The 12415-nt window shown below is 39.6% G+C and overlaps 1 protein-coding gene across 1 annotated transcript; it reads right to left on the bottom strand.

Annotated features, from left to right (window-relative positions):
* Nucleotides 1-11100: 11100 nt before the first annotated feature.
* Nucleotides 11101-12415, bottom strand: LOC135631167 (zinc finger protein 1-like). Its single transcript, XM_065138626.1, has one exon. It carries the CDS (start codon nucleotides 12013-12015, stop codon nucleotides 11284-11286), a length of 732 nt encoding a protein of 243 aa, XP_064994698.1. The 5' UTR covers nucleotides 12016-12415; the 3' UTR covers nucleotides 11101-11283.

Below are 12415 nucleotides of genomic sequence, written 5' to 3'. Positions count from 1 at the left end.
ATTGGTGTTGCTCAGACCACACCTTTCTACATGTGCTCACCTTGGATTGGTGAGTCGGACTGATCTTATCTGATATTATCCAGCAATACTGGTATGAGTCTCTGTATTATTAGGTGAGTTTGTTCAATCTTTATCAAGAACCCATCACCAAAGGAAGAAAAGTCTAGTCCAAGTGAATGAAAATAAATTATGGCATATATTTTCATTGGATATGATGCACTCGAAAGCTGATACTTTCTCAAATAGCTACAATGACTTGGAAAAATGGGATGCACAACTTCAAAGCCATCCACTGGCACTAAATGTGACCAAGTGTCTCATTTTACTATCACTTTTTTCTCTGGGGCCTCCCAGGTCTCATCTCATGTAATCAACGCATGTTAAAGGAGAGGGGACAAGTTCACCTGCAGATAAGTGTCTTGTTCCCCAAGCATAAATCAAGGTCTCAATCTTCCTTTTTCTGGTTGTCTGACATCTTCTTCTTCTTCTTCCTCTTCCTCTTCTTCAAACACTACAACTGGCCGCCTCTCATTTTTCTGGGAGGCTCATTTTAAGAGAGAAACCGAGGCATGAGATTTCACACATAGCATTCATGACTCACTCATCACATCACTCCAATGCGTTTAGCTAAAATGTTCACAATCCAGGATTTGACTGATCATCACCCCTCCAAAAAATTGGCCAATCGCCATGATTTGCTCTTCTGAGATATCAGACAATGTAGGTTGTCAAATGTCAACTTCGCCATTTTTAGTTTTGTCCCATGTCTGATGTTGAACTATTTTAGCCCAATTAATGCCCGCCACAGCCCCATTAGATCCGTGGCCCCCATCTGGTCGGCCTCAGTGGATAAGAAAGAAAGGGCAATGAGAATAATGTGGCCTGAGGTCGTAACACGGCTGACCCTCTATCGAGCTTATCTTCCGATGTGGATTCCAACACTTACGAATTCAGCTCATGGTTTTGGACATGGGCATCGCAATCGAGGTACAATTTCCAATCCAAATCTAATATGCAGTTGCACTGGGTGAATGATATGTAAGATATTTTCTCCTTTCATAAAAAAGCATGTCTCAAACAATTCAAGCTTTGGTGGAAACTTCCCCCTGATGTACTAAGAACTGGACCAGCAGTGTGATTCTTTGAGCTAAAATACCAAGGAAGAACATGTGACTCTTTCTTTCTTCACACAGACATGCATTATTTCTCCATTGTTCTGCAGAAAGTACTAAGTAACCTTTTTCTTGCTTTTAGACAAGTTGTAGGACTTGATATCCGAAAGCTACCGTTTGCCTGCATCACCTAATATGAATGAAGGGACCATCCAACTCTTCTTTCCTAAAAGAATCTTCCTACTGAAACTACCCGTCAAAGCTTCATTGATGTCCAGCAACATAAATAAAGAACTATGTCGCACCGCATCTCAAAAGACCATTATTCTCTTCACATGGGAGCCCCAAACAGCCCCTCCTAAGGATCATTCTCAGCTTAATAAACCCTTATTGGACAAAGAGTGAGCAGCTGCGCTTCTCTTTCCAACCCAACATCTGCTGCTACTCTTACCTCCAATGATCAGCTTTCCTGGTTCTGTTTCTCAAGGGGAACTTCTAACTGGATTTGAAACCAGCTTTACAACTTCAAGAATGCTGTACTAACATCATGTTCTCTTTCCTGTGATGGTGCTTCCCTTGTTAGTAGGGCTCGAGAGCCCATCTTCTTCCTCTGGTCCTGTTTCAGCTCATGGCGTGCGACAATGCTGTGCACATGCTGCTGACTCTGCGCCCGGTGACCGCGAATCTGTTCCATACGTCGATGGCAAGCCATGTACATTTTTCTCTTTCGGCACATCTCGATTCGGAAAGAAGATGGATTCGGCAGGCGTTCATACTCCACCGTTCGTATTCAAGATAATTAAAATCTTTAATGCCGGTTTTAATGCACACACACACACACACGTATAGACGCAGCTACAAGACATGGCTGCCCAAAGGAAAAGGCTACAATGACTCGAGTTGGGACTGTTGTAGTCCAACCAACCCATCCCGTTTCTCTTTGTGCGCACCTCTTCATGTCTCCCAGATCTCTTCGATGGATGGGCTTGACCGACGAGAGCTGCATGGAGATTTGGACAAAGGCTTGTGGGATATGCACAGGCCAAGAAAGCATCCATTGCTCTTCTTATCTCCCCACGAGGCCAATGCTTCCTCTGCCTCATCATCTTCCTCCCTCAAAAGAAGGCAGGCTTCTAACCCTCCATGTTGCTAACTTCCTCGTAGTTAATTTAGCCCTGTGAAGTCATCATGCAACCATGGCGACATCGGAACGGTGTCCAAACAAAACTAAGGACTGGATTCCAAGATGCTCATGGGCAGTAACTTGGAAGTCAGTGCCGTTTTAGGACCCATTGACCGGAGGAAGTATCCATACCCCTACATAGATCCGAGTCTCGCGGAGCATCCATGACTAGAGAAAGAAGACATGGCATCTAATGCTAATGTGGGAAAGTGCAATATTTTTGAGATATTAATAATCCTTGCAACTTTTAGGCCGCATGCATACATACTCCAATCCTTTGCATTCTCCATGTCGTTCAATTATGACATGAGGAATATGCTAAGAATACCATACGAACAAAGCATAACTTTCCAATGGCATAGAATTATTTGGACGACTTTATCTTCCTTCCGCCTTGAAGAAATTTCACACCCTTAAGGTATAAAAGAATGATTCGATGCTCTTACAGCCAGTCTCGCAGCAGCAAATGCTACGCCACTTTCAGCCATAAACACCTGAGTCAAACAAAGCTCGTTCGACAGGGCAGCAGAGCATAGGATGCTCATTGTGTAGATCAAAGAACCGAGAAAGCATGCGGTGATCATGGCGTGCAGAGTTCGGACCGTGAACGTCTGGCGCAGAGCATTGTTTAGTCTGTAAGAAATTTTAATGAAGCCAACTTGTGTTTCTAAATCATTGTAATAGAAACACAATAAACTAATGCGGAAACGAAATAACGTACCTCCAGCCATTGTCGTTAAGAATTTCTGCAGAGGTTTCTTCTTGAACTTTGGTTCTTCTCGGCTCAGAACTCTCACTTTAGATGGTGTAGGAAAGCCTTTCGCTTCAAAGAGATGATTGAGCCAAGGGACCAAAATCCTCATGTATATATAGATGTTCTCCCATCAAGAACATTTATCATCACCAACTCATAACGTTCAAGAATTAATTCAAATTTGTAACGTCTGGACCATAATGAAGAACTTAATGATATTAAATATTTAATTTAATAATAACGGTTTCATGCATAAAGAATAAGAAACTGAAATCATTTAAACCATAATAAATGAAGAAATTCATGATAATGAATTATGAATCTTAATGAGAACGGTTACGTTATTATTAAATAAGATATTTAATAATAACCGTTACATTCTCCCACTTGGTCCATACGTTTATCTTAATAATTTGAATTAATCTTTCTCGAACAACTTTCTTAAGAAATAAATACATGAATCATAGCGATAAGTCCTCTAAGATCGAGTATTATCATCCATGTATCACGATGTATTTAGTTTCTTAATCTTAATGTGGTAATATTTCTTTATGAATAAACCTTATGTTTATTCTTGGTCCAACAACAATATATTTTCTCAAAATAATGTGCACATAAATGAGAAAATTTCACAATATATAAGAGTTTCAATATCATTACAAAGTGGAACTAAGTCCCATTTTCTTTACATGATCCTTGAATTTTAGAGGTGGCATGCCTTTAGTCAAAGGATCAGCAATCATCAATTCAGTGCTAATGTGCTCAATGACCACTTTCTTTTCTTTTACACGTTCTCTTATGGCTAAATACTTAATGTCGATGTGTTTACTTCGACTTCCACTTTTATTGTTTTTAGCCATAAAGACAGCAGCTGAATTGTCACAGAAAATTCTTAATGGCCTAGAAATAGAATCCATGATTCTAAGCCCAGAAATGAAACTCTTAAGCCATACACCATGTGAAGTAGCCTCAAAGTAAGAGACAAACTCAGCTTCCATGGTAGAAGTAGCAGTCAAGGTCTGCTTAGCGCTTCTCCAAGAAATAGCTCCACCGGCCATCAAAAAAATATATCCTGATGTTGATTTACGAGAATCAACACAACCGGCAAAGTCTGAATCTGAGTAACCAATCACATCCAGATTGTCTGTATGTCTATACATAAGCATGTAATCTTTGGTTCCTTGTAGATACCTCAGCACTTTCTTTGCAGCTCTCCAGTGGTCCATACCTGGATTACTCTGATATCGACCTAGCATCCCCACAATAAATGCAATATCAGGTCTAGTACAGACCTGAGCATACATAAGGCTTCCTACGACAGAAGCATATGGGATGTTTTTCATTGATTCCCTTTCAAAATTGTTCTTTGGGCATTGGTTCAAATTGAACCTATCACCTTTCACAATGGGAGCAACACTTGGTGAACAATCCTTCATCCGAAATCTTTCTAAAAGTTTATCAATATAGGTTTCTTGTGATAGACCTAAAATGCCTCGAGGTCTATCTCTATAGATCTTAATGCCAATGACATAAGATGCTTCACCCATATCCTTCATGTCAAAATTTTTAGAAAGGAATTGTTTCACCTCATGCAGCAAATCCTTATCATTGGTTGCAAGCAAAATATCATCTACGTATAAAACAAGGAAACATATTTTACTCCCACTAACCTTCTGGTATATGCATTGATCCATGAGATTTTCAACAAATCCGAATGAAGAAATCACTTCATGAAATTTAAAATACCATTGGCGGGAGGCTTGTTTTAAGCCGTATATAGACTTCCTAAGCTTGCAAACCAAGTGCTCACCAACACTAGAGGAGAAACCTTCAGGTTGTTTCATATAAACCTCTTCCTCTAGATCTCCATTAAGAAATGCTGTTTTCACATCCATTTGTTGCAACTCAAGGTCAAAATGAGCAACTAATGCTAAAATAATATGCAGAGAATCTTTCTTAGATACAGGAGAAAATGTCTCCGTATAATCGATTCCCTCTTTTTGAGTAAATCCCTTTGCAACAAGTCTTGCCTTGTATCTCTCAATGTTGCCTAACGAATCTTTCTTAGTTTTAAAGACCCATTTGCAACCAATGGCCTTTGCTTCATTAGGCAACTCTACAAGATCCCAGACTCCATTGCTCATCATGGAATTCATCTCTTCTTTCATAGCATCATGCCACAAATTTGACTTTTTGCAACTCATGGCTTGTGAAAATGTTTCGGGATCATTTTTGGCTCCAATATTATAGTCAGATTCTTGTAGATATACAACATAATCACCAGGAATTGCTGATCTTTTATTTCTAGTAGATCTTCTTAATGTTGTACCAATGGTTCCTTGAGGAACTTGTGGTTCAACTAGTTGTTCAGGAGCTTGTTGTAATTCCTGAACTGCTTGATCTATTAGAATACTATCAACAACTTGTGGAATTTCAATGATTGGTTGTTCAGCACTAGTTTGTACTTGAGGAGTGCTATGAACTATAACCAATCTATCATTTGATGTGGAAGGTTGAGATTCTATATGATCATGTGCGGAAACTATGTTCCTGAAATGATCGCTCCCACTAATCACATCATCCTCAAGAAATTTAGCGTTTCTTGATTCTACAATCCTAGTTGTGTGAGATGGACAATAGAACCTGTAACCTTTGGACTTTTCGGCATATCCAATGAAATACCCACTAACAGTCCTCGGGTCCAATTTCTTCTCTTGTGGATTATATATCCTGACTTCAGACGGACATCCCCAAATGCGCATATGTCGCAAACTCGGTTTCCAACCTTTCCATAGTTCAAATGGTGTCTTTTGGACAGCCTTGGTTGGAACTCGGTTTAATATATACACAGCCGTCTTTAGTGCTTCAGTCCACAAGAACTTAGGAAGATTGGAGTTGCTAAGCATACTCCGCACCATGTCCAATAATGTTCGGTTTCTTCTTTCTGCAACACCATTCTGGTCTGGAGAACCAGGCATAGTGTATTGGGCAATAATCCCATGTTCTTGAAGAAACTTAGCAAAAGGACCAGGTGCTTGTCCATTTTCAGTATATCTACCATAATATTCTCCACCCCTATCTGATCTCACAATTTTAATTTGCTTACCACATTGGTTCTCAACTTCAGCCTTAAAGACTTTGAAGGCATCCAATGCTTCATTTTTATTATGAAGCAAATATATATACATATATCGTGAGTAATCATCTATAAAGGAGATGAAGTATTTCTGACCATGTATGTCCATGTCTGGACAACATATATCAGTATGAATTATTTCTAATAAGTCTAAACTCCTATTAGCACCCTTTTGGACTTATTGGTCTGTTTTCCTTTAATACGGTCCACACAAGTCTTAAAATTAGTAAAATCAAGAGTACTAAGTACCCCATCTTTAACTAATCTTTTAATTCTCTCTATGGAGATATGTCCTAATCTCCGATGCCATAATATAGAGGAGTCCTCATTAATATTACACCTCTTAATGCCAGCATGAACATGCATTGAACCTTGAGTATTATCATTTTGTAATAAAATACGGTAAAGACCATCGGACAAAATACCATTCCCAATACAATCAGATTTATATAATAAACGAAATGATGTGTCTTTAAAATTAAAGGAATATCCAAATGGTACGAGTCTGGAAACAGAAATTAAGTTTCGTGAGAAACTTGGTACATAAAAGGTTCTTTCCAATTTTAAAACAAAACCACTACTTAAAGTTAAAATGCATGTTCCAATTGCTTCCACATGTGAGCCCATCTTATTTCCTGATAAGATGCTTTGCTCACTTCCCACTGGCTTCCTTAGGTTTTGCATACCCTGCAAAGAGTTTGCAATATGGATTGTTGATCCAGAGTCAATCCACCAGGTGTTAATATTAACATTGACCATATTAGATTCATAACATACATATGAGGTTGGTTTACCTTTCTTTTCAAGCCATTGTTGGAATTTCATACATTCCTTCTTCATGTGTCCCTTTCTTTTACAAAAGAAACACCTTGTTTCTTTCTTGATATCAGCTTGGGGTGGTATTTTACCTTTTCCCTGCTGATAAGCTTTTTGATTGGCTTGATATTTGTCAGTTTTGTTCTTCCCTCGAGTGGTTACCATCAATGCACTCTCACCCAATTCCATTACTAGCCTCTCTTCTTCTTGAACACACATGGTCATTAATTCATTAATTGACCATTTGTCCTTATGTGTATTGTATGAAATTTTAAATGGGCTATATTGAGGTGGAAGGGTGTTCAGAATATAGTGCACCAGGAAGGATTCTGACATATTAACCTCAAGTTTCTTAAGTTGAGCCGTAATATCTCGCATTTGCATTATGTGCTCACGCACACCCTTTATGTTGGTGAGTCTAAGGGATGAAAATTTCATAATAAGGGTACTTGCTAGTGCCTTATCTGAAGTGATGAATTGTTCATCAATAGCTTTTAGCAAGTCTCGGACATTTTCATGCTGGTCAACAGAACCACGTATGCCAGCAGTTATCTTAGTTTTGATAAACATCACGCTGAGCCGATTGGATCGCTCCCATCGCTCATATAACGTGATCTCAGTTGGAGTGCTGGTATTTGTGACTATAGGTGGTTCGTCTTTCCTGATAGCATAATCAATATCCATCCACCCTAAATGGAGGAGAACCCTCTCCTTCCATATCTTATAGTTATCACCACTAAGTTCGGGAATATCACATCGAATATCAGAGAAATTAACAGTTTGAGAAACTGCATAAAATCAAACATGCTTATGTCAAAATTTGAAGCTTAATAGACTAAATTACATGTTTTACCAATGTGAAACATGCCAAAAATATGAATCTCATGACATAAAAATTGCCTGTGGGCTAAATTCTTAATTCAAATAGATTCATATGGTCTTTATGATAAAACTATCAAATTATATTTCAATTCATAATCCCTGTGGGTAAATTATGAAAATAATATGATATTTTATCCTGATTAATTATATTAAATATAATAAAAAGATCCTGTGGGATAACAATTATTATACGAAATATAATCAATCACAATATGATGTCTAATTACTTATGTGATCCTTATTTTAACTTTATATATAATTTTAATTAATTAAGGATGCTGTGGCTAATTCTTAATTAATTAAGATTATATGGATCACTAGACATTTTAAACATAAAAAATTTGCTCATAAACAAAATTTAATAGAACTAAATACGCATACATAATATGAGCATTTTACCAACTAAAATGTTGAAAATGATATTTCCTCGTGATTTTCAACAAAATATATCAACAAGTTTCCAAGAAGAAACCAAAATCAATTCATTTTCATGGCATAAAAATGAAAACTTTTTCATATCAAGGCAGAGGTCATTCGGCTCTGATACCAAATGTAAGAAATTTTAATGAAGCCAACTTGTGTTTCTAAATCATTGTAATAGAAACACAATAAACTAATGCGGAAACGAAATAACGTACCTCCAGCCATTGTCGCTAAGAATTTCTGCAGAGGTTTCTTCTTGAACTTTGGTTCTTCTCGGCTCAGAACTCTCACTTTAGATGGTGTAGGAAAGCCTTTCGCTTCAAAGAGATGATTGAGCCAAGGGACCAAAATCCTCATGTATATATAGATGTTCTCCCATCAAGAACATTTATCATCACCAACTCATAACGTTCAAGAATTAATTCAAATTTGTAACGTTTGGACCATAATGAAGAACTTAATGATATTAAATATTTAATTTAATAATAACGGTTTCATGCATAAAGAATAAGAAACTGAAATCATTTAAACCATAATAAATGAAGAAATTCATGATAATGAATTATGAATCTTAATGAGAACGGTTACGTTATTATTAAATAAGATATTTAATAATAACCGTTACATAGTCCACCAAACATGGACGAGCTCTGAACGCTGAGCAGGCCACGCCAGAGTCGCCGCCGCCGCATGTGGTTACAGTCGAAGACGACCCATAGTTAAATCCTACGCCATGAAGTCGGTTCCTCTGCCTTGTATCTCTGCTTCAGGATTAAGCATCTTGTGGATGGCGAGACGAGAGCAGAGCTCCGTCTTCGAATGGTCTATACGTCAGGAACATGATCTTGGAGCTTTAGCACCTCGGCGAACACAAAGCATGTAATTTTTTATGAAATAAAACGATTAGTTCCTCAAAGGAAAATGATGGCTTTACGACCGACTTCCAAGTCAAATGTCTCAACATGATGGATCTTAGAAGGCTTGCCATTAGATTTGGATTTGAATTCGAAGTGATAGGCCTCAGATCATATTTGGGCTGGACTGTACTTGAGTCAAAGTGTTGAATTGAGAAATAGGTTGTGAAAAAAAATTAATTTTATTAGAGACGATTATTTATACAGATTTCGAGGAAGAAATTTTTCCGTACTCAAATCACGTAATTAGATCATCCTTTTAAATTTATGATTGATCGAGGATATAAGGAAACACGGATGTTGTTCAATATGTTCGATCTTTTATCATCGAGTAGACGGATAATTGGCTAAGAGGATCAAATTTGTTGCACTCAAACACTTTTTATTCTGCTTCTGTTGCATATAGCTATTCTTTTTCTTTCATCCGGTCATCATAGGCCTCAGACCAACACCATCTCATGAAGTGCTGCTTATTCCTGTGGTCTCTGCGAATTGTGATGTCAACTGTGTCTTATTCCTGGCTGCAAGTTGTGGACTTCTCCCATGATCAGTAGTCTCATATCATCTACCGCTGGGGAACATCTACCAGTCAACTTTTGTGCCCAATTCAAGTGATGAAACATTGCCTTTTCTCTCTCTCTCTCTCTCTCTCTCTCTCTCTACTTGCTTACTGAGAACTGGTAAGAAGAAATTAATGTTCCTACTAACAGATCCTTACCAAGACAAGGTCCCACATGAGCACAGCAGAAAAGCTCAGGTTTTGGCCATGAGAAATTTCTTAGAAGATAACATGTTGATCCTTATCTGAATCAGTCATCTTCCAAGAAATTTATGAGGCAGGTGGAAGGGTAGAAGACGACTCTGCTCTTTGGACTCTTCCAAGGTGTCATAATATTCCACCATCTTGAAGCCATGCAGACCTCACTCTCTCAAGCTTATGTATTTATTATTGACTGCAGCAGTGGCTGATCCACTGCTTGGTCCCCCTGCTTGATGCATTTGCAGCTTCTAGTCACTGTGCCAATTTGCATGTCCAAATGCTAGCCATTGAAATGCACATGGTTACTGCTTAGTATGCAATCAATCTACTTCTGTGGCTAAGCAAACCCAACACTGCTTTTTCTCTTCACTTTGGATTAAGTAGGTTTTAGGTGGACCTTCAAACTAATTTAGTTAATGCAAGGAAGACAGGTGCCAACTCAGCTCTTTAGATTAATATACATACTTTTTGTACATGAGTTTGAGCTCTGACAAAGATTAATATACATAGATTTTTACCTATGTAAACATAGAAAAAAAAAAACATTTGATTCTCATCCTACATAAGTTGTATACTCTCTAATCATGATTTTATATTAATATATATAGTGAACTTTATGGGCTTGCATTAGCTTGAATGGATTTTAGTTAGATATTTGTGGTTCAAAATGTGCTTCTTTGATTTCTGACCTTTTACCTTCATAATGGATTAACTCTAAATGACTTTAAACTTGGATTAGTTTGAATGAGTCTTGTACCCTACCTATGGTTAAGAAGTTTGTGGAAAGACTTGTGTCCTTTCTTGAGAAAGGAAACAAATGTTGATTAACCTGAGATTAAAAATCTCTAGTGAGCTGTTCTTCCTTCCAATCTTGTTATGATTGTGGCCTTTCATGTTCCATATCACCAACAAAGCCATGAATAGAGTTTAGGTTTGTCACTTCCATGCCCACATGTCTATAATTCAAGTTCATATTGAGTTCCTCTTTCTAAGGGTGTTAAAGGCCTTAATCTCCATTCCTGTTCATCATATCATCATTATCTCAAGAACTAAAGAAGGATGGAGCCACTTTCATTTGCTAATTAAAGGAATTAATCAAGAAACAACAATCCCACAAATCTTGAAAATGAGAAAGAATGAATTGATTGAAGTTTGCTAAAGAAATCCATTACCACACTACATTGAGGAAAGAATCGATTTTGACTTTTATCAGCTACAAAGAATTTTGTACACACAAAAGAATTCTCTCTCTCCGCGCGAAACAATCGAGGCAATGCAGTTGACTATCAGCAGATGTCGGCGCTTAAGTCGGGATGAGAAGCCTCGGTTTCTTGAAAGCCAGTGGGCTCTGCACCTCCTCATCCTCCGCCGCCGCAGTCGCCGCGGCCGCTGCCGCCAGACAGCGCCTGACGCCGTCGAACTCGAACTCGGGCAACGCCGCCACGGTCAGATCCAACCCCCGGTGGCTCGAGCTCGCGCCCTCCGACGTCGCCGGCGCCACCGCGGCGGCACTGCTGCCGAGGCTTCCCTCGTAGTGGCGCCTCTTGTGGCCCCCGAGCGCCTGACCCGAAGGGAACGTCTTCAGGCACACCGAGCACTGGTGCAACCTGCCACCGCCAGATGCGGCGCCGGCGGTGGAGGAGCCCGAGGCCGAGGCCGCCGTTGACGCGACGGAGGCTTCGTCGGCGCCACCGGTGGGCTTCCGGTGGCTGGTCTTGTGCCCGCCAAGGGCCTGGTATGAGCCGAAGGCCTTTCCGCAGACGGAGCACTTGTACTGGAACTTCGCCGGCGGCGGCGCCGCCTCCGAGTCGGAGGTTAACGACGGCGGGCGATGACCGGATCCATCACGGGCGAGCATGACGAGACAGAGGGCCAAGTATTCCTCTTCCGTGGGCGGGTGATCAAAGAAGCGGTGGCGCTTGGACCGCTTCCGCTTCGCCCACCCTTCGATGTGCGGCAACTCCTCGTCGCTCATCTCGGCGCTTGGCGGTGGGATCGAAGCCGTCGTTCTTATCTCCACAGCTTCGATTGCCATGGAATTCTCCTAAGAAATAGATGATAATACCAAGAAGAAGAAGATAGGAAACAACGCAGGCTTGAGGTCTTTGTGGACTCGTTGGAATGGAGCTTTGGGAGCGAAGAGTGGGTTCTTTATAGGAGAGGCGAGAAGAGTTGAAGAAGGAGACTTGGACTTTTCAGCTGCTTACTTTGAACTGGCTCTTCCACTCTATTATTTGCCACATTTAAATGACCTAATAAATCATGCATATGCTTCATTTGAGCTTGACTTGACTTCATCTCCCAGCTACGACTTAGGTTTTGTTAGTCCTAAGATCTAAAGAAGAGCAAGTGATTGTTTTAGTGTGGAAGAAAACACAGTTGCATTCATATTAAATAAGCCCGCTGGCACGCTACAGCTCACATAGTTTTACAGC

Source organism: Musa acuminata, chromosome BXJ3-2, assembly GCF_036884655.1.
Source record: "Musa acuminata AAA Group cultivar baxijiao chromosome BXJ3-2, Cavendish_Baxijiao_AAA, whole genome shotgun sequence".
Taxonomy (NCBI): domain Eukaryota; kingdom Viridiplantae; phylum Streptophyta; class Magnoliopsida; order Zingiberales; family Musaceae; genus Musa; species Musa acuminata.
This window is presented reverse-complemented; position numbering and strand designations above follow the sequence as displayed.

Excerpts from the sequence above, each read along its gene's own strand:
- LOC135631167 (XM_065138626.1), bottom strand. The coding sequence starts at position 12,015 with ATGGCAATCGAAGCTGTGGAGATAAGAACGACGGCTTCGATCCCACCG.